This window comes from Canis lupus, chromosome 31, assembly GCF_003254725.2.
Source record: "Canis lupus dingo isolate Sandy chromosome 31, ASM325472v2, whole genome shotgun sequence".
NCBI lineage: Eukaryota > Metazoa > Chordata > Mammalia > Carnivora > Canidae > Canis > Canis lupus.
In genome coordinates, this window is record NC_064273.1 from 39,567,961 (window position 1) to 39,595,408 (window position 27,448).

At 62.1% G+C, this 27,448-nt stretch overlaps 1 protein-coding gene across 1 annotated transcript in view; it reads left to right on the top strand.

The window, feature by feature from the left end:
• The window catches only part of PCNT (pericentrin), a 101,618-nt gene extending 75,973 nt beyond the window's left edge, over positions 1-25,645 (top strand). Inside the window, 18 exon segments of the mRNA XM_049104512.1 lie at positions 412-514; positions 2,955-3,109; positions 6,473-6,667; positions 7,098-7,271; positions 7,820-8,003; positions 9,160-9,382; positions 9,589-9,739; positions 10,149-10,754; positions 13,365-13,573; positions 14,051-14,153; positions 15,185-15,358; positions 20,102-20,221; positions 21,347-21,579; positions 22,672-22,748; positions 23,308-23,428; positions 23,711-23,887; positions 24,592-24,719; positions 25,303-25,645. Of these exon segments, the coding sequence (XP_048960469.1) occupies positions 412-514; positions 2,955-3,109; positions 6,473-6,667; positions 7,098-7,271; positions 7,820-8,003; positions 9,160-9,382; positions 9,589-9,739; positions 10,149-10,754; positions 13,365-13,573; positions 14,051-14,153; positions 15,185-15,358; positions 20,102-20,221; positions 21,347-21,579; positions 22,672-22,748; positions 23,308-23,428; positions 23,711-23,887; positions 24,592-24,719; positions 25,303-25,346 (3,177 nt within the window). The 3' untranslated portion in view covers positions 25,347-25,645.
• The last annotated feature ends 1,803 nt before the right edge of the window (positions 25,646-27,448 follow it).

Here is a 27,448-nt window from a genome sequence, read left to right on the forward strand (position 1 = left end):
ATGGTGCTGATTAATTTCACAACAGTTATTTTTGAGTTAGACTGTATCTTTTCTTCTATGACGATGTTGAGATTTTGCATTTCCTGGGTTAGATTAAAAACAAGTTACAGGGGACGTGTTATTTGAGACACCCATATGCCCATACAGAGTACTGCAAACCTTTTTTTTTTTTTTTAATTTGAGATATATACTGGTGGCTTCTTTAAAATATTCCTAGAGAACTATGGCTGCATTTATTTAAATTCCTAGAAGCACATGATTTCGATGTGTTCACAAGCATGAAACACTCATGTTTGGGTTCTGTGTGGAAAAATGATCAATTCAGGCCTTAGAAAGTTTCCATCTGGCTAGTTTAGCTCCCTGAGGTGATAAATTGTTATTTTACGACCATTTAACAACCTATTTGAACAGGAGAAAGATGTTGAAGATTTTATCGTAACATCTCTTGATGCTCAAGAAAAGCCCAGATCCTCTCCTCTTGGGTTTGAAGGAAAGAGCAATGGAAGTGAAAACAGTGAGTTGGTCTTTCTTTTTCTTTCTTTTCTTTCACCTCTTCACGGTTTCAGAGAACAGAAGAGCACAGAGGGCCCCCAGGCCGGCGTTTGCTGTGTGAGCCCACCTCGAACCCTCTCTGTGGCGTGGCCCTTGGAGGCCTGATGCGTATTACTCTGGAAAACTCGATGGTGCGCTTCACGGACCAGGTCCCTGCTCCCAGCGTCTGGGCATCTGCGGCGGCCCCCTCACTTAGATTTTGCCGTGTTTCTCACTGGCACCTTTCACAGGAGGAGATGACGCAGTGCTACGAGGCGTTGAGATGCGCCTGCTGGGCCCCGCAGTGTGGGGGGAGGCCCTCCCCTTGCCAGCAGCTCCTGCGTCTTGTGTGGGTATCTGTAGTCGAGTCGTCAGCGTGGGTGTCCCAGGTGTCCCTCGCACGTGGGTGCGGGGCTCTTCCCAGGGAATCCTGGCACGAGGCTCGCGGTGGTGTCCGCCACGTTTTGTTCTGATTTTTCCTTTTTGATGGTGTGGTGTCGGGCAGCGGTCTGTGGAGACCATGCCTGCCATCTCGTGTTTCTCAGACCCCGGCCCGCTGATGTCAGCCGCCAAGGATGGTCATTAGGTTGGTTGCCAAACTGTGACTTTCCAACCTTGTACAACTACTTCTGCAGTTGTTGGGCTTTTTTTTTTTTTAAGATTTATTTATTCATGAGACACACACACACACACACACACACACACATACACACACAGGCAGAGACACAGGCAGAGGGAGAAGCAGGCTCCCTGCAGGGAGCCCGACGTGGGACTTGATCCCAGGACCCCAGGATCACGCCCTGGGCCGAAGGTGGCGCTAAACCACTGAGCCACCCGGGCTGCCCAGTTGTTGGTTTTTTACAACCAACATTGACAAACCATCTCTTGAGATGGTTTGATTTTTTAAAAAGTCATCATTGATTTAATTCAGTGCTTTTGAAAACTAGACCACAGTGAAGTAAAGTTCATCGGCGTTTCAGCCGAGTGGGGTGAGCAACGTTTTAAGTTTGGAGTTGCTCTGTATCGCGAGGGCCTGGTTTAGGGATCGAGCGTCTCTGCCCGGTGCCTTCCGCCTCCCCTGAGGACTGAGTCCATGGTCAGCTTTGAGAAGTTTGTTCTGGTATTTATTCCTAAATCACATTTGCTACTTACAGCAACATGTTTCGACCTGTGTCTGCTGGTTTCTCACATGTCCCGTCCCGTCCTCCCCACGTGGCCCCATCATGTCCTGTCCCCTCACCACGCTGCGTGCTGGAGCGCATCTGTCCCGTTCCCGCAGGACCCCTGGGACTCCGTGTCCTCCCCCAGAGGGTCCACGCCGTCCACGAGCAGGGTGTGCGCTGCCCCGTGGCCTCCCCCTTCTGGTCCCCGCTCCCTGGGCCCCACCCCTGTCCCTCCCTGGTGACCCTGATTTCAGTGTGTTCTGCAGAAGCAGAGGTGAGGAGGCCGTCCCTTGGACACCAGGACGCCTGCGCTGCCCCCGGCCCTGCTGCCCCGGAGCGGCTGCCGGGTCCCTGCCACGGCCTCAGCTTGCTGCGCTTGTGTTAATCGCTGGACTGGTTCCCGCAGCTCCTCGTTTTGTCTCTTCTCACTCCTTTGTACTTTGTTCTTCTGTGTTAGAGAACTTTAAGAAATCCTCTCCTGAGCTTTGCGTCGGATGTTTCCATCTCTGCCGTGTCTTGCTTCTAAGAGCGCTGCTTTCTGTTATTCTCTGTTCCTTTCTCTTGAAACTTCCTTCCTTGTTTCCCGAGTGAGACGGTTCCTGATTTCTCTGAACATGTTCTGGGTTTCCTGACCTGCTCTTGGCTTTGCTGCCTCTTGAGTCTCCTCCGGCGTCTGCAGCCCTGTTGCGTGCTGTGGCGGAGCGTTCCCCGGCGCTCCTGAGACAGGCGGTGGCGGGGTGGCCGTCAGCACCCGGTGGGAGTTCTGTGCCGCCAGGGGCCGTGCCAGGGCCTCGCCCCCGTTCCCGCGTGAGCTCAGGGCTGCTCTCCACCCCGTCAGGTGTGTTCAGCCCTCGCTGGCTGGTCGCTTGCTGCGTGTCCTGCGCCTCCTCCGTGTGCGGCTGCGGGAGGTACGGGCCCCGCACGTGTCTGCCCAGGCGTCTGCGTCTGTGGACGGAGGACTGAGGTGCCTGAAGCTTGTATTGGGCTCACGGGGGTCAACATACCAAACATGCAAAATACACGCTTTCTTCATGCAAGTAGTTATGTCAGCTTAGGGGTTTAGGAAGGTGTTTTGTCCCCTTTGGTGGTTTGTTGACGTCTTCAGGGGGAGCCTCGTTGCGGCTCTGCTGGGTGTTTAGGGACCTTGCATGGCACCGGACAGCGGGGGTCTGACCACGCCCGGCGCTCTGCAGGGCGCCCCCGCCCCCAGCCCAGAATCCAGAGATCGTGGTGTAGACCTGGACTTCGTGCTGTTTTTAGGTGATGGCTCGGCGTGTGGAGAGATCCTAAACCAAGATTTGGGAAGACTCGGGGCCCCCGCTGCTCGTCCCCCAGGGCCTCCTGCCGCCTCTGGAAGGTTCCGACGGCCGCTGGAGGCCATGAAGGAGAAGGAAGTCCACCCGAAGCAAGTGAAGGTAAGGGCTGGTGGGAGCAGGGCGCGCCGTGTCCGCGGGCCTCCGTCGGCGGCCACTGTGATTGCTGCGCGGGCGTGTCCGTCCGTGGCACAGACGGTGGCGGTGGTTCTCGTGGTGCTGGTGCGTCGCTCATGTCTCCAGAGGGAGGCAGCTGCTGACTCGGGGTGCGTGGGACGCGTGTGCGGGGAGAGCCTGGCGGCACGGCACATGGAGGCCCGCAGGGGCAACGTTCCACAAGAGGAATGAGGGTTCGTCTTCAGAAGCGAGCTCGGGTGCCAGCGCACGGCCGTCCGCGGGGGAGTGGGCGGCGGTGGCCTTTACTTGGTTCTGAGGTTGCCCGTCAGCCTCTCCTTCCGCGGCTGGGCCGCCCTCTGCCGGGCGGGCAGGGGACGGGCTGGCCTGCTGCAGGCACGGGGCTGCCGGGCTGCTGGGCTGTGGAGCGGCCGCCCGGCGGGGGGTTCCATCCTGTCAGGGCTGAAGAGGCTGTGGGAGGACGGCGTCCGCGCTCATGCGGCCGTGTGCGTGTGCGTGTGCATGTGCGCTGGCGGCCTCAGCTCTGACTGCGCTGGCTGCAGGTGCCTCCTGCCCCTGGCGGGGCAGCTCCCGTGCATCGAGGGGCCACACATGCCCCCGCTCGCTCGGCCCTTCCCTTCTGCCGTCAGCGGGCCTGTCCCGGGGTGGCCGGGGAGCGCTTCTCGGTGTCCCAAGGCTCCTTGCAGCCTGTTCTCCGGGAGCGTCGCACCCTGCACTCCCCTCCCCGCAAGGAGACCGTCCTCACCTCCTGGCAGGCTCAGCCATGCACCTGCAGGGCCCGCACATTGATGAGCTGGGCTACCCCTGGGCACCTGTGACGGGGTGTCGCTGTGTCCTGTCCCCCCCACCCCCCGCTCTGCTGGCCCAGAGCGGAGTCGGTCAACTTGCCAGTCACACTGTCACACTGGAAGATTTGGGCGTGGTGGGGGCGGAGCCACGGTCAGCACACCGCCGTTCTCGTTGGCAGCCGTCACCCAGCGTCTTTCCTCCAGGCCCGCGATCATCCCACAGCACAGGTCACCTCAAAAGCACAGACGCGAACTTGGCTGAATAAGTAGATGATACAATGACACTATTACATTTTATTTAAATAGTAAAAACATTTCCAAAGAAAACGGGGTAGTTGTTGTTTCTGAGTATAGCGGACACCAGCGTCCCCGGTTTCAGGTGCACAGCTGGGTGATTTGGTGGGTTTGAGTCCCGCTGTGCCCCCGGCAGGTACGGCTGCTGCCCGTCCTGTTACCTCGCTGCCCCGTACCATCCAAGGCACAAGATTGTTTAAGATTTATTTATTAATTTGTTTATTTGAGACACAGAGAAAGAGGGAGCACGAGCACCAGCAGGGGGAGGGGCAGAGGGGGGAGCAGGGAGCCCCACGCGGGACTTGATCCCATGACCCTGAGACTGTGACCTGAGCCCAAGGCAGATGCTTCACTGACGGAGCCACCAGGGGCCCTGAGAAGGCGATTTTGAGGTTAAGTAAAACTCTGGAAGTTGTGCTCAGAATAAATAAAAATTGTGGTGCTCTTACTCCTTTAAAAATTAAATTTGGGTTTTTTCTGTCAATTTTTATTTCCTTTTTTGCATTCCTTAATTTTTTATATGACATAAAACATTAAAGGCACATTTCTTAGTGTTTCCGACTCAAGCAACCTGTTAGAATTTGTAATTTTAAAGAATGAACGTGGTCGTCATGACAATTACATATACTTAAGCTTTGCGGTTTAGTGCTTGGTGATCAAAAAAGAAAACACAGCAGCGCAGTGAAGGCCCTGGAGCCCTGGCAGCCGAGCGAGCTGTAGGGTGCGGGTCCCCCGAGCTCTGCGCTCGCCTCAGTCACGGCCTGGGACTTCGTGGTTTCCAGGTCCCCCTGGCAGTGGCACCAGGAGGGGCGCCTGGGCGGCTCAGCCAGACGAGCAGCGGACCATGCTGCGGGCTGGGTCTGATGTCGGGGCCCCGCGTCGGCTCCGCGCCCGAGGGGTCAGCCCCCCGCCGGTCTGCTCTCTGTGAAATCAGCCTTTAAGAACAGAAAGTAGCTCAAAGGTATTTCCGGGTGGGTTTGTCAGGTGAGGGTCTCGCAGCCCCCGCTCTCCCTGGAGGGATAGCCGCCTGCGGGGGAACCTGCGCTCCCCCCTGAGCTGGCCCCACGAGGCCTCGCGACACGGCAGGAGCTCCCAGGACCGTGCTGTGGTCGTGGCTCAGGGGCCCCTGGAAGTGGCCGTGACCAGAGGCAGCCAGGGGGCCGGGGGCGCAGCCGTGCTGGGAATCGCCGGGCGTCCGCCGGAGGAAAGCGGGGCACCTGAGGACCCCGCAAGGGGAGGGCTGGCTCCACACGGTGGCGAGACCCTGCCCACGGCCAGTCCTGAGGACAGGGCTCTGGAAGCTGCTGCGGCCACCGAGGCTCAAACCACTTGGCCTCCACGCCCGGCCAGCGTCAGACCCGGGGCGTGAGCCTGGCACGTGCGCAAGGACCTCACGGGAAGCCTCGCTGGCTGGCGGGGTGGGGCCGGGCGTCACGGGCGTTGCTCAGCGTGCACTTGTCCAGGGAGGTACGTGGTCGCCTGCAGCCCGTCACTGCCGCATCGCTTGCTCTTCGCCGCCCATGTGGACGGGCCGAGGACGCAGGACGGGGCGCGGGTGGCACCTGCAGGGCCTGTCGCCCCCGCCCCTGCGCCCCCTGTGTCCCGGGGGCCACCATCTGCAGCTGCTGCACAGCAATGAATTCTATTTAAAGTGAAAGCAGTTGTAGGTTGTTGAAGGTAATTGTTATTAAAATAAGCTACATATGATTGGGCTTTCGGGACTTTCATGTTAACATCTATGTTTTGGGGTCGGCTCGTGAGAACCCTAGCAGAGCATGTTCCTGGTTAACCAGCTGAACTCTGTCGTAAGCCTCTTCGTTGCCTCTTTTCCCCCAGAGGAATTCTTCCAAACGTGTATTTGTTTACTTACATTCATTCATTTTTAAAAGTCGTGACGTATTTATACGTGTTAGCCTCACTGCTGTAGGTGGTGAAAAGACCTTAAAATACACTAAGGAATGAGATGCTTGTGAGTCACGTATGTTTTTAAGTTTTAATTCTGGTTAACACACGGCACATCGTGAGTGTCCGGGGTCGGTTACGTGTCCTGTCTGGGGAACCACCCTCCTCCGCCATCCGCGTCTCATTGGAGACGCAGGGTGGGTGTGCGTGTCCTAGTTCTCTGCGAGGGACCGTGTGCCGCCCGGCGTAGGGAGGGGGTGGCAGGGGTGGCAGCCGCGGTGCTGCTGGGGTGGCCGGGTCGGGCGGCGCCTCCCCACAGCTTGCTGAGCCCCCGTTCCCGTCGCAGGCCCTGCTGCAGATGGTGTGTGACGAGAGCCACCACATACTGGCCTTGTCCGAGTGCCGCGGGCTGCCCAGCGCCCTGAGCAGGGGTGAGCCGCGGGCCCCCCTGGAGCACTTCCCGGGGGAGGGCCCTGGCCTGCTGGAGGCGGTGCCGGCCCCAAGGAGACATCCGCACCTGGCACCCCAGAAGGGAGAGCAGGTACGGGGCGCGTGGGAGGAGCCGTGGGAGGGGGTGGCAGCCAGATAGGTGGGATGGAGGAAGGGGTGAGGCCGCGGCGGCATGGGGGCCATGTGGCTGGCCAGCCACCCGCTCAGTCACGTTGCTGGCTCGTTGGGGCCCCACTGGGGCAGGAGAGGCTACGGAGGAGGACGCGGGCGGCCCAACGTCCACTCTGACCAGAGCCTGGTGCCGAGCCACGTCCAAGGAGACCATGCAGCCGTCGGTGTGGAGGGCGGCCAGGAGCGACGGCCGTGCAGAGGGCGCCCCGGGCCCGTGCTGCTCCCTTAGCTGCTGCCTCCGCGGTGCCCTGCACGGTCCTGGGAGGGTGTCCCCCTCCTGTCGGGTGGCTGGGGCTGCAGCCCCCAGGAGACATCGGGGGGGATTCCAAGCTTCTTGTTTCAATATTTAGGAACCGCCCGACCCAGGCCTTGACTGGAGGGGAGAATTCCTACAGGCTGTTCAGGAGGCATTTGGAAAAGAACGGGAGATGTTGAGGGCCGAGCTGCAGCCCCGGCCCTGTGGCTCTGCCCCCGGGGAACACAGCTCCCTGCTGGAGAGGCTGGAGAAGGTGGTCCAGGAGCAGGTGAGCACCGGGCCCTGCAGACGGTGACGCAGTGATCCCCGTGAGCCCCCTGACCTTGGCACGTGGGTGGCAGGAGGAGGCCTGCCTCGGCGCCAGCACTGCACTGCTTAATCATCTGGACACGACTGGCCTTTCCTTGAGAACAGAGCGGCGCTCGGGGGTCTGGCCCGGGCCGTGCCCTGAGCCTGGGGTTGGGGGGTCGGGGAGCCAGAGGGGTCGGCGGCGTGAGGGCCCCGGGGCCCCTCCTAGGACAGGGCACTGGAGTCCCGACGCGGGTCCTCGGCAGGCCCCGGTGTGCGGGGTCCGAGGGTCCCCAGGCCTCCGCGCCCCTGCTCCTGTCATCAGGGACGAGGCCCAGGCCCCAGGCTGTGTCCACGACGCCGGAAGCACAAGTTTGCAGAACGTGGGCTGCTTACGCCAGGACGTGCCCCTGCTCCCCGCTCCTGGCTCCCTGTTCAGGGTGGGCGTTCCTGCTGCAGGGCCCTCCGTGTGGCCGCGCATGTGACCCTGCTCTCCCTGTCGCGGTCCCGTCTCTGGGGAGATTGCAGGAGAAGTCCTTGGAGCACCTCCGCGCGTCAGACAGGAGCAGCTTGCTGTCGGAGATCCAGGCCCTGCGCGCCCAGCTGCGCATGACGCACCTGCAGAACCAGGAGAAGCTGCAGCAGCTGTGTGCGGCGCTGACCAGCGCGGAGGCTCGGGGGAGCCGGCAGGAGCACCAGCTGCGCAGGCAGGGTGAGCGCTGCCCCTCGTCCTTGCCGGCCGCACGCTCCCGGGGGTCAGGTGGCGTGGAGGTGGCCAGGCCCCTGCGGTCCGCCCGGTGCTGGATCCCGCTGGCCCCAGCAGCGTCCTGGTCTCTCTGAGCCCCTGGGCGCAGGGACCTCCGGCCTTGGCACCTCTCAGTTCATAGACCTGCCAGTGAGGTGAGCGGGGGCTTGGGGCTCGGTCCCTGCAGGCAGTGGGCGCAGCGGGATCGGGTCTGGGAGCCCTGGGCTTGCGCGGGGTTTAAGCAGCCTGTCCTGCATTTCTACCTTTCATTTAGGTCCTTCTGGAATTTTCTGTAGGTGCTCACATTGGCTTTGAGTAAAAAGCATTTTATTATTCTTTTTCTCGCCTGCTTTCTCTTACTAATCGCTCTGCTTAGGTCCTTGAGTGAGCGTTGTGAGTGGAGGGCCGCGGTGCTCTGGGCGTGGGGAGGGCGCCATCGCCCAGGCCCATGTGACGCCCGTTGTGGTCTGCACACCCGGCCCCGTGGGGCCTCAGAGCCCCTCTCTTCCTGGGTTTGGGTGGGGCCTGGCGGGCGGAGCCGTCCAGCGGGCAGCCTTGCCCACCCCCGGGCATCTCTGGGCTGGGCTTGCTGACGCCGCGCACCTGCGGGCGTGAGGGCTGCTGGTCTGGGTTTCCTTCTCCCAGTTTTGGTGTCGGGCTAGTGGCAGCCTCGTGGAAGGTGGGCAGGAGCCTCCACCCTGTGTCCCAGAAGAGCTTGAGGAGGACGCAGTATTTCCTCCCTGAGCCGCGGGAACGTTCTGCAGGGAAGCCGTAGGGGCCGGGGCCGGCTCTCGGAGTGACGGGCAACGTGGGGTGGGGATGGCTGGGGACGGTCACACCTGGGCTTCGTGCACATCCACCTCGGCCCGACCCACGCTTCTGCCTCCAGGCAGACCCCGGACCTGAACCCCGGGCCCCGGGGAGCTGGGTCGTGTCTTTGGGCCCGGACAGTGTGTGGAGGCCAGCGTCAGGCTGTCCCAGCTGTGGACCTAGAAATGCCGTTTATCCACAGGGAGTGGATAGATCCCTGTCCCCGTCTCTGGTTTTCCCTGTGACATCACAGGTGCAGCTCAGCCTGGCTTCACGGGTGACGCTGTCTTGTGTTCCCTCGTGTCTTCCTCAGTGGAGTTACTGGCATATAAGGTTGAGCAGGAGAAGCGCATAGCAAGCGACGTGCAGAAGACCCTGACTGAGGAGCAGGAGAAAGCCAGCAGCGTCCGGAAGCTCCTGGTGGTGGAGCAGACGGTCGTCAGGGACTTGAGGTCCGAGCTCCGCGAGTGTAAGCAGGACAACGAGAGGCTGCTGGCCTCGCTCGGTGAGGCGCAGAAGGAAGTCCTCCAGCTGAGGTAGGGGCCCTGCCTGCCTCCGGCGCCTCGGGTTCTGTCCCCAGTTTGTCGGGTGGCGCGTGGGAGTCACGTGATTGTCGCCACGCGCCTCTGGCATTGGGTGGGCGAGTGCCGGAGCTGAGGCGCAGGAGGGCACGAAGCGCAGGCGCACGGGCACGTGTGGGAGGCCGCGGGTGCCACCCGGCGTGTCCCCTCCCCCCGTGCAGGTCTGTGCTGGACAGCAAGGAGAGCAACCTGCGGGCCGCGCTGCAGGAGCTGGAGAGCGAGCGCGGGAAGGAGCGCGCCCTGCAGAGCCGGCTGGAGGAGGCGCAGCTGCAGCACCTGCAGAGGGAGGGCCAGAGCTCCAAGACCCTGGAGGTGCCTGGGCCACGGGCTGGCGGGCGGCGGGTGGCTGGTGGCGGGCGCCCACGACCAGGCAAGCAGCAGCATCTTCGCGGTGACAGGGCTGCCCGTGAGCCCAGTGTCTCTGGGGGCGAGTGGCCCACCAGCAGCTGTGAGGACAGCACGTCCAGCAGGCGCCCTGGTTCCTCGTCCCGGGACGGAGCCGGCGCTCAGGGTTGCGGTTCTGAGGCAGGCGGGGGTCCCGGCGCGGGTGTGCGTCCCCGAATGCCGCCTCGGGAGGAGTGCAGCGTGCCGACAGAGCCATGACGGGCACTCCTGTCCCCGGTAGAAGGAGGACATGCTTTGCTGCAGAGGGCCGGGCGCAGAATCGGGGCAGGCGGCCTTGCTGAGCCTGCTGCTGACGCGCTGCCCGGCCCCGCCCCAGGAGCTAAGGGCCTCTCTGGAGAAGCAGTTCGCCCAGAGCAGCCAGCTGTGCGTTGCCTTGAAGCACGAGCAGACGGCCAAGGACAACCTGCAGAAGGAGCTGCAGATCGAGGCCTCGCGCTGCGAGGCGCTGCTGGCGCAGGAGCGGGGCCAGCTGTCCGAGCTGCAGCGGAGCCTGGAGGCCGAGAAGGGCCGGTCGCTGGAGCTGGCCGCCGCCCTGCGCCACGAGCGGCTCCTGACGGAGCAGCTGAGCCGCGGCCCCCGGGAGTCGCCGGCGCATCACGCTCTGCTGAGGAAGCTCAAGGAGGAGAAGTCCCGCGCGGCGGAGCTGCAGGCCCGGCTGGAGCAGGTGCAGCGGCAGCAGGAGGCGGACGTGCAGAAGCGCCGCGCGGAGCTGGAGAGGGAGAAGGAGGTAAGGGCCGCGCAGGCCCGGGAGCCGGGGCGCTGTCTGCGCAGAGAGGGGCACGCTTCTCAGCAGCAGGCGGGATTAGAGCCCTTGCAGGCGGGGCTGGCTGCGCAGGAAGGACGCAAGGACGCGAGGAGAGCGGACGTGGGGCCGGGCCGGGCTGACGCGGAGATGCGGCCGACGGGAGCCAAGGAGAAACTGGTGAGCGCGCGCCGGCCGCGTCACCACCCAGCCGCCAGCCGTGGGCCCGGGGCACTGCGCCGTCCTGCCGTCCTCGGGTCTGCGGGTGTGGCCGCCGCCCCCCGCTCCTTCTCTGGCCGTCGTGGATGCTGCGGGCCCCGGGGGTCTCAGGTCTTTGAGCAGCGTGGGGCTGCGCTCAGATGACGAGCGTCACACTGATGAGTAGCTGATCCCCAAGTGTTTTGTGATGTTTGATGCTGTTGCAGGTGGAGCTGGTTTCCCAGATGGCCCCGCTGGCCGGTGGGACTGTCGGGTCTTCTGTTGATCTTGCATCTTGCTTGTTCTCAGCTTTTTAATGTATTTGGTGTTTTCCTTGTATGAGCTCATGTCACCTGCGCGTAGACGCAGGCTTCCTTCTCTGTCCGTCGGGGTGGCCCCTGCAGTTGAGGGGAGCTGGGGCCGGCCCGTGCCGTCCTCACCGCGCCCGTGGGGCCGCCCTCTGTCGCGTGGGAGCCTCTCTCCTCCCGCCACACCCGTCCTCTCTACCCCATGTTCTCAGTCCCGGGAGGCTTGGATTGGCACTTCTGGTGTCTCAGAATCTGTGGTTTGCCCTTTGTTGACGTCAAATTTCCTTGTTGAGGTTCCATCGGCAGAGCCGCTCGCGTTTTTGGGCCGAATCACACATGTTGCTGGCCTCGGTTTGCTAGTGTTTCAAGGATTTTTGCTCTGTATTTACAAGGGATATTGGTCCGTACTTTTCAGGTTGTGGCGTCTTAGATTTTGGCATCTGGGTGATTTTTGCCTCACAGGTTAGGAGGTGTTCCTCCTGTGTTTTTGAGTAGAATTTGTTTTTAGGTATATTTTATGTCAAGGAGAAGCCTTTGTTTCTGAGAAAATTAAATCCTTTGTCTTTATATGGTTTGACGTTTGAGTTACTCTCTTTAAAGATATATATTCTTTAAAGATTTTATTTACTTATTTATTCAAGAGAGACACAGAGAGAAGCAGAGACACAGGCAGAGGGAGAAGCCGGCTCCCTGCAGGGGGACTTGGCCCTGGGCTGAAGGCAGGTGCTGGGTCACCCAGGGATCTCTCACGTTTAAAAACATTTTTTTAAATATATTTTAAACACGACTTTTAAAAAATTGTGAAAATCCAAGTAAATTTTTTTAAAAACACGAAGATCAGTAGCCTGGTCTTTTCAGTGGTTGGCCTGCCATGACGTATTTGGGAAATGAGTATGTGTTTCCAAAAACAAAATAGATTTCTAAGTGTCACGAGGGTGAGTCAGCTCCCAAGATGCCGTGAAATGAGTTTTGGGGGTTCGGGTGGGGTGTGATCAGGGTGTCAACAGCCCCGCCGACCCCCGGCTCACACACCTTTTGGGCTCACGTCAGGTCTTCGGTACCTTGGGGCGGGGCCCCGATCGCCACCGTCCCCCGCGACGTGTCCTCAGCCCCCAGCCGTGGCTGCAGGTGTGCTTGTGGGCCTGGCTGTCCGGCAGTGCGCTCGGCCTGTGCCCGCGGCATGCGGTCCTGCCTGGTGTGGGCGCCTCCCGGGAGCAGGGGACAGCCCGGGGTGGCCTTGCCGACGGCCCCGAGCGCGTTCAGGGGTGTGTTCACCTGTCCTCCCCGGGAAGAGCGTCGGGCGCCCTCGTGTGCTCCTGAAGGACTTCCCCCGACTGACGCTTTCAGCCCAACTCTTTAGTCTCGATTTTTTAAAAGAACAAGTGGTAACACGATTGCTTAAAAGTTGCAAAGGAAATGTCTCCTCAGTTACAGAGTCGTCCGTGACGCACCCCGGGCCAGGGATTTGAGTCGGTGAAGGGCCGTGTGTCTGGCCCCTGTGGGTGGCAGTTGTCCCGGGTCAGAACACAGGGGCCTCCAGGGTAGTTATTTCAGGGTCGCTTTCATCTTTTCTAAGGAGATTAAACGCTGGCTGCTTGGTGCTTGCGTGCCAGCCTGTAGGCTCGCTGGGGCCCCCGTGTCCCCCCCGGCTGCAGGCTCGCTGGGGCCCCCGTGTCCCCCCCAGCTGCAGGCTCGCTGGAGGTGATGCCGGGTGGGGCGGGGGGCGCGTGCTCTGTGCGGTGGGAGCCCCGGGCCGGGCACGGGTGCCCCAGGGTGTCCCCAGCCCGGCGGAGCACTCTGTGCAGCTCTGCACACGCCCCCCACCCCCAACCGCAGCCGCACCTGTGGAAGCTGCAGGTGCCCTCCTGTGCGTGGCTGCCTGCTGAGGGCACAGCGCTGGGGGGCGGGCGGGGGGCTGCCGCTCGGTTTGTCTCGGGAGCCAGCATGCAGCACCTCCACGGTGAAGGGCGGTCCCCACCTCATGGCGTTCCCGTGTGCGTGTGCAGGCGTGTGCAGGTGTGTGGGTGGAGCCAGCCCTGTGAAGGCTCCTGCGTCCCGCCCAGCGTCCCCTGCTCACACCGGCGCAGTCCTGGTAGTTGTCAGAAGTGCCGACGAGGCCTTTCCCTCGGCCCTGCCCTCGGCCTGCGCGCCCGGGCTCAGTGCTGGCGGGAGCGGCCCCTCCGGGGCCCCTTGTGGGTCCGGGGCCGCCCGTCGTGGCAGCTGGGCCTGACTCCTGCTCTCGGGATGCGCGGCTGAGGCTCCTCTGTCGTTCTGCCATTGACAGCGAGAGCTGGAGCTGCAGCGCCAGCGCGATGAGCACAAGATCCGGCAGCTTCAGCGGACGGTCCAGGCCCTGGAGGCGAAGGAGGAGGCTGCCCAGCGCCCAGAAGCCGAGCGGCTGCAGGAGGAGCGGCTCGGCCTGGAGCGCGTCCGGCAGCAGCTGCTGTGCGCCGCTGGGCTCCTGACCAGCTTCATCAGCCGGACGGTGGACAGGTGGGCGCCTGGGGGCGCATGTGGGTGGCACTCCTGGGCCACGGGTCGGCCCTGCTGCCCAGGCACCCCCAGCTGGAGTGGCGCGGCCTGTCCGTGCTGCGGCCGCCCTGCCCATGGCCCTCGGCCACTGCTTGCACAGGGGGCGCATCTCCTCGGCCAAGGGGCCCATGGGAGTGTTTCTGTGAGCGAAAGAGTCAGTACTTGCCCTTCCCACCTGTAACTGGATGCACCTTCCTTCTGGACGGTGTTTAAAACCGGTGCAGACCCCAGCGGGTCCGTGGCCGGGGGTCCATGGCCGGGGTCTCTGGGTCCACACGAGGGCCACAGCTGGCGGTAGAGGCGCTCCCACTGCACCTGTCGTGGGCAGAGCACGGCTCGAGGGAGCAGGCCGGGGCGAGTCTTCCGGGGGCTGCTCTGGATTCCTCCGTGTCTTCCCGGAGCTCCTGTGGCCGGGGGTGACCCTGTGTGTCCTCACAGGACCATCAGCGACTGGACGTCATCGAATGAGAAAGCAGTGACATCCTTACTGCACACACTAGAGGAGCTCAAGTCTGAGCTGAGCACGCCCAGCTCCTCCCAGGTGAGGCTGGGCCCCCGCACGCCCCGCCGGCCCCTCCCTGCCGGTCCCTCCCGCCACCTCCCCTCCCGGCAGACCGAGGGCGTTGCGGTGCGAGGCGCCCCGGAAAGCCATGTGACCTTGCCAAGTGCCTGATGTGCCTCCAGCGGGTGCTGGGCTGCTCTGCTCAGGGCAGGTGCCCCTCGCACCCCTGGGCTGGGGCGGGGCCGGAGGTCAGTGCCCAGGGCCTCCTGGCGAATCCTGAGCCTCTGAGCAGCTGCGAGGTCCTGCTCGCGGACAGATCCCAGTAGGTGATCCTTGGCCGCCGTGCATCCTGCCTGGGTAGCCGCGCCTTGGCCGTGTCCCCTGCCAGCCGCAGGCCGAGCGTTGCTCCCATCGAGGAGACGACGGACATGCGCTTGGGGCCTGCAGGGCCGTTCCCTGCACGCGCCGCCTCTGCAGCAGGACTGTGCTTCGGCCGCCCACGGGTGGGCAGGGCTGTCCTGCGGAGGAACCAGGCGAGCCGTTAGCTGGCTTGTTTTCCGCCCCATAGACGGCGGCTTTGCCCAGTTCAGCAGCCGCCCACTGAGCTCCAAATACGTACGTGACTATGATTCCTGAAACGGTGAAAAACACAAATAACGTGTATCTTTTTTTAAAAAATGAGTTTTTGGACAGCCCTCGTTTTAGTGCCCAAGGCATGACCCCTGGGTCCCGGGATCAAGTCCTGCATTGGGCTCCCCGCAGGGAGCCAGCTTCTCCCTCTGCCTGGATCTCTGCCTCTCTCTGGGTCTCTCCTGAATAAATAAAATCTCTAAAATAAATAAAAAATAAAAAATGAGTTTTTAAGTTTATTTATTTGAGAGAAAGAGAACACACACAGGGAAGTGGCAGAGGCAGAGGCAGACGCCCCCCGAGCAGGGAGCCACATGCAGGACTCGACCTCAGGACCCCGGGATCAGGACCTGAGCCGAGGGCAGACGCCGAGCCCCCCACGCGCCCCCCGTGCATACCTTTTAACAAACAAGTTGTGTGTTTGTTTTCTCTCTTTGAAGAAAAAAATGACCGCAGAGCTGCAGACCCAGCTGGTGGACGTCCTCCTGAAAGACAATGACTCCCTGACGAAGGCCCTGCGCACGGTGACCCAGGAGAAGGCCGAGCTGTGCCGGGCGGTGTCCCAGCTGGAGAAGTCCCTGAAGCATCACGTGCTGAGGCGCGGCGTGTGCAGCGTACGTGCGGGACCGACCTGGGCGGGCGGCAGGCGGCAGGCGGCGGGCAGCGGTTGTCCCGGTTACTGCTGGGGGCTCGCGCCCAGGGCGCCACACGGTCCTCCTTACGTCTCTGTGACGTGTCGGCGTTGCACACAGACGTGTGCGGGTGCCCGTGACCCTCGCCACGAGATCATGTTTGGGACACGCTCGCGACAGGAAATGTATTTATTTGACTTTTACCTGATTAAGATGATGGAAACCTTCCTTATTGTGTAGTTTTGATAGACTTTTTACCTGGAATGCCTATTTTTTTTATTTTATATTTAGGTTGTCATATTTGTCATTTATTTTTCTTACAAAGAAAAAATATCTTAAATTATTTTTAACTTCACACGGTAGAATCTGCCCCTCCTTGGTAGGACGTCATTTGAGTTTTCACACGCATAGACTCTGGCGACCCAGGGCTGTGTGTGCTAGTGGCCGGCTGCCGGCAGGCACGGCCCGGCTCCTTCCGCACCCGCCTCTTCCTGGACGTCCCGCAGGTGGAAGCACACGGGCTCCTCTTTCCAGACGCCGCTGGGATCCTCCTGGGCGGCGACGTGGCCCGTTGTGTTGCTGAGCAGCATCCTGGCCGCGGGTGTGCTCAGCGCAGCCCCTCGCCTGTGGCTTTTGACTCGGAGCTAGCGCTTTCTCTGCAGTTTCTCTGGCCTGAACCCCTGGGGTGCTGCGTCCCCATGTCACCTTGAGCCCCGCCGAGCGCCCTCGGATGCCCCACCTCACTTCCCAAAACCGGGGAGTCTCGGCGCTGCATCTGCACACTTGCTGCCGGCCGTGCTTTTCCGTTACCATGGTCTCGGGTGCGGAGTGGCGTCCGTGTCGTCTTTGGTGACGTGTCCTTGCCCACTTCATACTGCTGCGTTCTGAGTTCTTTATACGTCGTGGATGCGACTGCTTGGTCGGTTATGTGATTTGTGACCTCTTCTCCCTGGCGACGCTGTCTCCTCCGTATAGGTCGCACCCTTTGCAGAGCAAAATCTAAAAAAATTTTTTAAAGATTTTATTCATTTATTCATGAGACACAGAGAGAGAGGCAGAGACACAGGCAGAGGGAGAAGCAGGCTCCTCCTGACGAGGGACTCAGTCCCGGGACCCCGGGGTCACGTCCTGAGCCAAAGGCAGATGATCAACCGCTGAGCACCCGGGCGTCCCTGAAATTTAGTTTTAATTAAGTTTTTTGCTTTTTTGTTTTGTTTTACTGGATCACACCAAGAGTTTTGCAGTCGATCTTTTTACATTTAGGTCTGTGATCCATTTTGAGTCACTTTTTTTTCTGTCCGAGGTTTCAGTCGAAGATGATCTGTATGTGTGTTGGGATCAGTTAATGTGACACACGTCGTTGGTTGTCTTGGTGCTGATGTCAGACCTCTTCCCACGGCGGTCGGCGGTCGGGTGTCTGGATTCTCCGTCCTGTTCGACTGACCAGGCCGCATGGGTTATATTACAGCCTCGTATCGGGTCGTGTGAAAATCACGATTTTATTCTGTTTTCAAATTATTTGGCTATTCTTGCTTCTCTGTCTTTCCACATACGTGTTAGAATCTTGCTGGTTGGTTGGTTGGGACGGTGGGCGAGTGTGTAGATGGCTGTGGGGGAACCGTGAGGTATGGGACTCGCTGGTCTGGAAAACCATCGGGCCGTGCCTACCGGCAGTTCCACGTAAAAACTCTTGCACGCACTTTCCTATCACCGCCGCTTGTACTGGCCGAAACATGGAAATAACCCAGATGTCCATAATTAACGAAGGGGCAAGTAAAATACGGCTTATCCGTAAATGGGCTGCTTTGGCGGGAGAAAGGGCTATGGGACTGCTGAGCGCGGCTGAGTGCGGACCTTCCTTCACTCCGCGTGGCCCCTCCGTGGGGGTGTCCGGGGCAGCAACGCCACTGAGGCAGCACCCAAGTCGGTTCCCGGGGGCGGGTGGGGTTGGGACGGCGAGGACCTCGCGGTAGACGGTGATCGCTGCGCTCAGTGAATGTAGTAAAACCCGCTGAGCTGTGCGTTCTCAGGGGATAAACCTGTGGTTGTACTTCGTGAGGCTCTCGTGGAGGTTTTAGGCGAGAACTGACCTCTCGACGCAGCCGTAGGGAGGCTGCGGTTGAGCGGCGCCGGTCTCCTGCCTGGGAGCTTGCCGGGCCCTCGGCCCTCTGAGGGCGCTGTCGGCCGCCTCGGGCCCTGGAAGCGTGTTGACACCTGCACGTTGCGCTCTCCGGGGGCCGGTGAAGCATTTTGTTTCCTGGGTGTTCAGGGCTCGTGCAGAGACGCGGTCAGTGTGCCCAGGTCCGCTTGTCCGTGACCCGGCCGACCTCAGGCTCTCGCCCCGTGAACCCTCCTGTGGGTGTTCTACGTGGACAGTCACATCATCTGTGGCGAGTCTTGTCTCCTCTCCAGCGTGACACCGTTGATTCCCTTCCCTTGGCCTCTTGCGCAGGCTGGACCCCCGCCTGGTGCCCAGTGCCAGGGGCAGGGCCTCCGTCCGCCAGCGGCTCGTGCGCAGGCCCTGGGCTGACCGCTCGCTGCCCTTCCGGTCTCAGCTGCCAGGACTTTTCACCACGATTGCATGTTGAGTTTGTTACGCTTCTCCTTCACCTGTTGATCCGGTGACGTGTTTCTCCTTGTTTCCTCAGCCGACGGCGTATTACCGTGATCTTTGGGCGTGGACTGCGCTGCCGTCCCAGGGGGCCCCCAGTCAGTCGTGATGTCTTCGTATTTTTATGTATTGTTGGATTCAGTTTGCCCATATTTTGTGGAGCATTTTTGCCTCTGAGTTCACGAGGGATCTTAGTCCGGAGGGTTTTTTGTGTGACGTAGTTTTGGCCTCAAAAAACGAGTTGGGACTTGTTCGCTCCTCCTCTTAATTTCTGGAGCAGATTACGTAGAGTTGGTGTCGTTTCTTCCTTAAATATTAATTATAATTCACCAGTGAAACCACTGGAGCCCAGGATGGGTCTTCTGGGGAAAGTTCTCAGTGGGGGACGTGGTGGTTCTGGTGCTGGGGGGCCCCCACCGAGCTGCTCCTGCGTCGAGGGGTCGCTGTCTGCCGAGCTGCCACCGGCTTCGCACCGCGCATGGTGAAGCTCGGGCGGCGGGGGGCGAAGTCGGCCCGGCTGCCGGCAACCCGGGCCGTGCATTCCTCACTGCTGGAGGCCGCGGCTGTCCCTGGGACCCGAGCCCAGGCACACGTTTACCTTCAGAGGGAAGCTCACCAGGAAATCGGGGAATAAATTGTTACTGAGGAAGAATTGACAGATGCTGTGCTAGTGTCGGCGAGTAACACGGGGACTCGGAGCCCTGAGCCCCTGCGTCCGGGGAGCGTCTGTCGCCACCCGAGCTGCCGCGGCGTCCCCAGCACAGGACGCTGCCGCCCTTCGTCCCTTCCTCTGCCTCGTCCTCCCTCTGGCCGCCAGCCACTTTGTTCTGTTGCCCTGAGTCTCTTTCTAGTCTGTTTTGTTCTGTTATTTGTTCCAGTTTTTTAGGTTCTGCATATAAGTGAGATGATACGGTATTGGGGTTTTTCTGTCTGACTCCTTTCACGTAGTGTAATGTTGTTGTTTTTTTTTAATTGAAGATTCTATTTATTTATTCATTCAACACACGGAGAGAGGCAGAGACACAGGCAGAGGGAGAAGCAGGCTCCATGCAGGGAGCCCGATGGGGGACTCGATCCCGGGTCTCCAGGATCGCGCCCCGGGCCAAGGGCAGATGCTCAACCACTGAGCCCTGCAGGCACTTCTGAAATAAATATTTTTAATGAGTAAATTACAGACTGAGCATGAATTAGCGGAGCGTTGTCTCCCTGTCCAAGGGGACTCTCGTTCCTGGAGGGTGTCTTCCCAGCAGTGGCCAGGCCATGTGTTAGGACCAGGACAGCAAGCATGTGGCCTTCCTCTTCCTCATCCGGGGTCCCGCGAGGGCCCGTCCACAGGGTCCCCTCAGCCACGGGCTCCTCCTCCAGCTGTGCCCTGAGCTGGGGCTGGTGCGACCAGGCTGCCCTGCCCCGTGCCTGCAGGACAGGGGTCACCGAGCTCGCGGCCCCGTGCCAGGCGGTGGGGCGGCCCCTTGCTGTCTCACTGCGGGATCCTGCTCCTCTGTTGAGGGGCCCCTTGTGGGGCTCTGGGCGTCCTGCGCACACGGTGTCCAGCCGCGTGCATGTGCTCGGACGTGCGCCTGGTGGTGACGGCCTCTGCCTCCACGGCGCCCTTGCTGAGACGTCCAGGTGTGATTTGTTGGTGCCGCGGCGGAAGCAGGGACTCGGGAGTTAGCGTTTCTAGGACCAGAGGCTGTGTGTTGCTCAACAGGCTCAGTGCTTTGATTTCAGTGTTTGACAAGTGTTTGGGTTTTGTTCTTGGTAAAGCGCACCCGTTGTGCAGTCGCGCTCAAGTGCGCGTGTGTAGTCCCCACCGTGAGCGTCGAGCACCCGATAACACACGTGGCCACTCGGGGCTCCGAAAGGATGCGGATCAGGAACCCAGGGTGGCCACGCCGAGGCCTTCGGGAGACGAGCTCCAGCCCCTCCACTCACGGGGGCCTCAGCCTGGAAAGGTCCTGGGGGGCGGCCGAGGGGGACACGAGCTGTGTGAACGCGCCCTGACCCTGGGTCGGGGGTTCGCGTGGTATCTCCTGCTGACTCTGCCCTTGGCCGTTTCCCTCGATGCTGTTGCGTAGGAGCCGCTCCGTACACGGTGCGTCTGTGGTTTGTTGCAGAAGCCGGACAGGTGTGCGGGGAAGCAGGACGGGACGGCCTTGCCGAGCTCGGCGCGACAGCCAGACCCAGGACTGCCGCCAGCAGCCGCGCGCGAGGACGCAAACACCTGCGGCGTGCAAGTAAGGCCGGGCCGGGGGCCACCGGGCGCCTCCGCTTGCGGACCCTTACGTGTTTAAGGCTCTGTGTGCAGGGGCGGCCCCGTCGGTCGAGTGTCTGACTCTTGATGTAGCTCAGGCCGTGGGGTCCTGGGGTCGCGCCCTGCGTTGAGCCCCACGTGGGGGCCTGCTTGGGACTCCCCCCACCCCCGCCCCCACGCATGCCTTGCTCTTTCAGAAAAAAAAAAGACTTTGTATTTAGACCAGTTGGGGGTTGACTCCAGAGTCGAATGGAAGGTGTGAGCGTCCCCGGTGTTGAAAGCCGCACCCGATGAGCCCGCGGGCGGTGCGGTCTGGGATGGGGCCGCAGGCACCCTCCCCCGCGGCTCTCAACAGCAGCGCCCCCACCCTCTCCGCCTGCCGGTCTCCCCGACGCCCCAGGGTACTCTGAAAACGCCTGTTGGTTCGTGTGGCTGCAGAGGCATTGCCGTCCCGAGGGCGGAGCCGCCGTGTGCCTGTTGGCCGCAGGGAGCGCGGTTGGAGGGGGACACACTTGCAGCTGGTGTCGCTCCCGAGTGTGTGCGTGCGCAGTCAAGGCGCCCGGCTGCGTCGTTGAGGCCACGGTCCCCACAGCCCAAGAACACCCAGGTCGGCGATTCGCCGGTCGTCGTGTGGCCCCGGGTCCAAACGCTGAGCCCTCCCTTGAGGGGAAACGCGTGTTGGAATCAGGTTACAAGGATGCGCCCCTGCTTCAGGGTATCCTGCGGCCCCCGGACGAGCCTCCACCCGCCGGGTGTGCACGGCCCTCGGGGTCACATTCAGGGGCCCTGAGAGGCCCTCACAGGCCCGGGAAGGATGTCTGCGCCGTCCTCTGCTGTAGGCCGTCCCTGGGGACCATGTGCATGGCTGCCTGAGGTGACAATTTGCCAAGGGGGGAAACCGTCTGCTTCTTTTTATTTCAAGTTTTTGAAGCTGTGCTTGTCTAGGTTCTCTGCAGCCGGCGTGAGCTCGAACCCGGAACCCTGGGTCCAGGGCCGCAGGCTCCACCGGCAGCCGCCCTGCGCCCCATCCAGGTGTTTGTAAAGCACAAGGGGACACGTGCCGCACGGCCTTTGTCCCGTGATCGGTTTGCTTTTTTATTTCTTTCAGATGGAGAAGTTGTACCTGCATTACTTGAGAGCAGAAAGCTTCAGGAAAGCTCTGATTTATCAGAAGAAGTACCTTTTGCTGCTGATTGGTGGATTCCAGGACTCCGAACAAGAGACGCTCTCCATGATCGCTCACCTGGGCGTATTTCCCTCCAAAGCTGATAAGAAGACGACCACGTCGCGCCCTTTCACGAGGTTCCGGACGGCTGTCAGGGTGGTGATCGCCATATTAAGGTAGCGCTGAGGCCCGCGCCGCCCCGAGTCCACGGGCAGGAGGCACACGGGGTGCCGGGTTGTGCCCCCCCATCCCGGGCCCCCCCAGGACGATGACGCTTGAGCCTCTAAGATTACGTGACGCCTGCCCCAAGGGCACGTTGTGCACAACTGTCGGCAGCACGCGAGGTTGGCTTTTCCTCACCAAATCCGGCTTCCGCTCGACGGCCGCGTGCTGGGTCCCGTGTGATGACGGGCACGGCCGATGGGGTTGAAACTGCGTCCCACCGCTCCCCGTGGCCGCATCCCGCGTTCTAGTGACACGTGTGCTCCGTCCGGGGGGCCGTGGGCCCATCTCCAGGAGGGCAAGGGGGGGTCCTGCTGCCTCAGCGCCATCTGTGGCCCCGGCTGGTTTGCACGGGGTCATGTGGGGGCAGGTGTGGGGCCTCGGGTGTGACTGGGGATCCGGGCCTGTTCATACCGGTGATGAAATCGGTCCTGTGTCCTGATGCGGAATTTCTTGGAACGTTTGTCCCACTGAGGATTGGGGGATCGTAGGGCCGCGTGTGCCCGTGACGCCCTGGGGCCTCCCTCAGGCCGGGTGGGCTGGCTCCCCAGGTCTGCCGAGCACCGGGCCGGGGGGGCGGGGGGAGCCCTGCCCTGTGGAGACCGCGGGCGCGGGAGGCGGCCTCAGGGCGCGGTCCCCTCGACTCCGGGTTCTGACCGCAGCCCCCACCTGTCCGTCCGCCCGCCCGCCCCGCGTGTTTGCAGAGGCTGCGCTGGGCCAGGAAGCCTGGCGGTGCCACGTGGGCGGGCCAGCAGCTTCCCTTCCCTTCCCTTCCCTTCCTTTCCCGTCGCGCGGGCAGCGTTCCAGCAGCTGTGGTTTGATGCGAATCAGAAAGTGCCTCCCTGGAGCCGGGGTCGGGGCCCGGGGCGGCGGGCGGGAGGCCACAGCGCCGCGTCCCCGGGCACCACCCGGCTGGGCCTCCCTTATGCCCCCCTGAGCCGTCGGGGCTGGGCCGCTGGGCGTCAGGGCTGACCTGCACTCGCTGCTGCCTTTGCAGCCGTTGTGCTCTGGTTTCCAGCCTTTCGTGTCCTTCCTCTTCCGCGCAGATTACGCTTTCTGGTTAAGAAGTGGCAAGAGGTGGATCGGAGAGGCGCCGCCACGCACGGCCGAGCGCCGCGTCCAGGTGGGCCCACTGCCCCGCGAGCGGACGGCGAGGTGGCTCCTGGAGGGAGGTGGTGCGGGTGCTGGGCGGACGCCGGCCGGTGCTGGGACAGCGCGGAGACCTGAGTGCACGGTCGCCGTCGTGACAAAAGGTGTCGGGAGCCGACTGCCTGCTGCCCCCGTGTCACCGTGTCCCCGTCGGGCACGCGGCCCGGCCGCCCGTCAGCCCTGGTTCCCATGTGATATTTCCTGGAATTAAAATGGCTTCTTGGCCTCCGGAGACCTTGCTGCCCCAGGTCCGGGGCCCCTCCGTCCCCTCAAGCCCCTCGCTGCCCCACAGGTCACGGGCGCCACCGAGCGGTCCAGTCGGGTCAGCCCCGGGTCAGCTCCCGCGGCGCAGTACAGAGATCAAAACTCAGGCCGCCTCCGGGGCTTTTTAAAACATGATTTTTACAAATCGGTTATTTTAAAAATGCTTTGAAATTGCCGTGCAGACTCTTAAAAGTTCATAGATTTTGAATTTTGGTAGAAGGGCCTCTCTGCTCACGGGTGTTCCTCTGTTTCCTGTTCTCGGGGAGAAGGGCTCCCGGCACCACGGCAGCAGCCCCCGCCCGCAGCCAGCAGGTCGCCCCCGACCCGGGACACATCCTGCAGCCGCTCCGGGGACCGAGCGCCCAAGGCCTCCCCGGGCAGGAGGCACAGGTGAGTGTGGCCACTGCGCGCCAGGGCCCGCTGGGCTGGGCTGCACGTGTCCTGGGGACCCGGGGTGACGTGAGCCGTCCCAGGGCCGCGGGAGACACCGGGCCCCTGTGGGGAGGCCTGCAGCCTCCACTTAGGACAGCAGAGGCCTGGAGGTTGCTGGTCGGTGCAGGTAGGTCCGGCCCTCGGCGACCCATGCGCCCCTGGAGGCTGCGGGGACGGGGCCGCGGCTGGGACTGGCCATCGGGGTTTCCCTGCGAAGCATGGGACGGCTTCGCTCTGCAGAGGGAACCATGCGAGCGTCTACTCAGGCGCCGGGACGAGGGAAGCCGTCGGAGCCGTGTCGTTTCCACCACGATCTCCCAGGATTTGTAACAAAGCACACTTGAGTTTGTGTCTCCGTGGTGTCGGCACCTGCGTCTGGAATCCTCCGTGCCAGCGTGTCCCGCTCTCGGCCCCTGCGTGAGCCCTCGCCCCACACCCCGGCTGACGGGGCATCTCCGTGCACGCTGCACCTGGGCGTCTGGTGTGGCCGTCCCGCCCTCGCACAGGCGCCCCGTGGAGCCGCAGGCGTGTGCTCCCGCCGTGCCGACCACATGTGCCTGGCTCCGGCCTGGCCCCCCGCAGCCGGGGTCGTGAGATGGAGCCCGTGTCAGCGGGGGCCCGCCAGGTTCCCTCCCGGGGCTCGCTCCCTCGGGGACTTTATTTTATTTTATTATTTTTTTTTTCCCTTGGGGTCTTTAAATAACAGACTGGTGTACGGGGATTCTTACTCATTATAACTCATTTTATAGAAGTTGGGTTTTGTGTTTACTATTTAAGGTTTTAGTTATTTATTCATGAGAGACATGGAGAGAGGCAGAGACACAGGTAGAGGGAGAAGCAGGCTCCCTGCGGGGACCCCAATGTGGGACTCGATCTCGGGGCCCCGGGGTCACGCCCTGACCACCCAGGCATCCCCAGAAGTCGGTTCTAGAACCTCACACTGCACTTTAGAACCATGCCTGACTTGGGCTCCCGGCCGCGCGGTGGGCGGAGGCGGTGGAGGCAGCACACGTGTGTGCACGCTTCAGGCTCTGCCATGGCGGGAGAGGCTCTGCGGGGAACACCGTCCGGTCCGCCCCCGCCACGCTCTCCGTGCTCAGGACACTCGCGTGTCTTCGCAGATCCACTCCGTCCCCGGATTCAAGATCACAAGGGTCCCCGGCTGCTTCTCAAGATCCCGAGCGCTCCCTGACGGAGTATATTCACCACCTGGAGGTGATCCAGCAGCGGCTGGGCGGGGCGGCTGCAGGTGAGCGTCTCCGCCGGACGCCCCGGGCCCGGCCCAGCCCACGGTCGCTGCCGCCGTGTCCCTGTGTCCTGGGAGGGGGAGGGCGATGGCAGGTGGCGGCGCCGCCCATGCGTGGAGGCCGGGGACCGCGGGCTCCGTCCCCCCCACCCCTTCCCACACGAGGCGCCACACAGCGGCGGCATCTCTACGGTCAGGACCTGAGCCGTCGTGTGTCCTGTGGTTCTTGTTCTTACCATGAGCGAGACGAGCTCAGGGCCCCGGCCCAGAACTCAGCAGCTCTCCTTTAAAGTCCCGTGGAGGGATCCCTGGGTGGCTCAGCGGTTTGGTGCCTGCCTTTGGCCCAGGGTGTGATCCTGGAGTCCCAGGATCGAGTCCCGCGTCAGGCTCCTGGCATGGAGCCTGCTTCTCCCTCTGCCTGTCTCTCTCTCTCTCTCTCTCTCTCTCTCTCTCTCTCTGTGACTATCATAAAAAAAAAAAAAAAAAAAAAAAAAAGTCCCGTGGAGATGCTGAACTGACGGCCGTGTCGTTTTCTTTCTTTCTTTCTTTTTTTTTTTTTTTTTTCCCGTGTCGTTTTCATTTCTAGATTCCGGTTCAAAGAAATCCTGCTGCCAGAGGATGAAACAGTGAATAAAATCCTTGGGGCTCTTTGCTGTGGCGGCTCTATTTGAGGAACAGAGTTCTTTCCGTTTTCCTAAGGACGGCGGCGCCTGGGAACCCGCCCCCGGGAGGAGGCCGCGCGGAGCGTCTCCGGTCACTGCTGTGCTTTAGCTCCTGCCCGGGTCGTGTGCGCGAGTGACGGGCGCCCCGGCCTTGCCTCCACGCGCGAGCGGAGACCGGCCTCCCGCTGGTTATCTCCTTGAGCGCACGGAGGGGAGCTTGGCTGCAGAACAGAAACAATAAAACGACAGCACTGTCTCACGTGGGAACGGCCCTTGTGTTGTTTTTTTCATTTTATCCAATTTGCTTTGTAATTGGTGAAAACCCAAAACCTTGACTTAGAATTTGTTGAAGTGTGCGTCAGCTTTTGGTGGATCGCCGCGAGCTCCTCGCCCGGCACAGAGAGACGACCGCCTGCCCGCGTGGCCTTCCCCGCTTTCCGCCCGTTTCCCGTGGTGGGACCTTGCACGTGCACGTGTTCCGCTGCCTCTGGGGTGGTTTTACTCCTGAGAGGCCCAGAGAGGGAGACGCAGGCAGGGGGAGGAGCAGGCTCCACGCGGGGAGCCCGACGCGGGACTCGGTCCCGGGACCGTGGGTCACGCCCTGGGCCGAAGGGAGGGGCTCCACCGTGGAGCCGCCCAGGGGTCCTGCTGGCGTGGGTGTTGCCACAGCACGGCTCTTTCTGGGTGACCGCGCGTTTCCATGACAGGTTTCCCTCTCGCCTCCGACACGCGCACGGCTGCATGAGGGAGGCGACGGCGGGGATGCTGCCTGAGGGGTGCGCCTCCTGCCCTCACAGCGACCGCACAGCTGGGGGGCCTGTTCCCTGGAGGAGACGCGGCCCAACGGGCGAGCGGCCTGCGGTGGTGCTGGGGTCCCCGGGGTGACCCTGAGGCTGCGCATAAGGGAGTTGTTCACTGTGGCTCTGGGGCGAGCTGGCAGGTGACAGTCCTGCTTTCTTAGGTGTTGGGCACGGAACCGTTTAGAATAAGGAGCCGCGTCAGGGAGACACACCAGCACCACGTGGGACCCCCCCCCGACCCCTGCATGCCCGTCAGGACGGCCACCGTCGGGAGGCGACAGGTGAAGGGAGGATGTGGAGAAAGGGGAGCCTCTCTGCGGCTGGTGGGAACGCAGGCGGGCGGCCACTGTGGGGACGGGAGGGGGTGGCCTTGGGGAGCCGGACACAGAGCTGCCCTACGATCCCGAAAGTGCACTGCTGGGTACCAACCCCGCAGCCCAGAGGCGGTGAGCTGCAGGGGCACCTGCACCCCCGCGTTCCCAGGGGCCGTGTCCACGGGGGCCGCGCCACCGGAGGAGCCTCGACATCCACGGACAGATGCTGGAGGGAGGAGACGTGGTCCCTGCGCACCCCGGGTGTCACTCGCCGTCAGAGGGGGGAGATCTCGCCATTTACACCGACGTGGGGGGAGCCGAGGGCGTGATGCTGAGGGGGGCGAGTCGGCCAGGGAGAGACATGATCGCACGGCCTCCCTCATACGGGGACTAGAGGAAACAGCCCAGAGGGTCACGGGAAGGAGGGAAAGTGAAACAGGACGAATCAGAGAGGGAGACAAACCCGGAGAGACTGGCCCGCCCTCGCTGGAGGAGGTCGTCGGGGTCAATGCCCGGCCCTGGGCTGGCCCCGAGCCGACCTGGGCAATCAGTTGGAGGCTGCTCACTCCCTGCCCGTCCTTGGTCCTTGGAAAGTGTGCTCCGCCCTGTGTTCCCACTGTGGGGACTGTTCCGAGGACGCGTAGCCACGTGGATCCATCTGGATCATGCAGGTGCTGAATCCAGTGAAGGCTTCTATAGGAACTTCTAACTGGAGGGTGGGTGTGGAGGCCTGCTGGTCTCGGGCTGCCCAGGACGGGCCTCGGAGGAAGCCCCCCACCGACGGGGAGCGCCCGCCTCGTCCCCCCACCCCGTGACCCGTGGTGCACGGGGCCAGGTTGTGAGCCCGCAGGCGCATCCCATCAGGGGCAGCCTGTGGCCTTGGCCCGAGAGCAGTGGCCCCGAGGACCGTCCTCCCGCCAGGCTGCCGGCTCCTGCGGGTCCACAGGCAGAGCCTT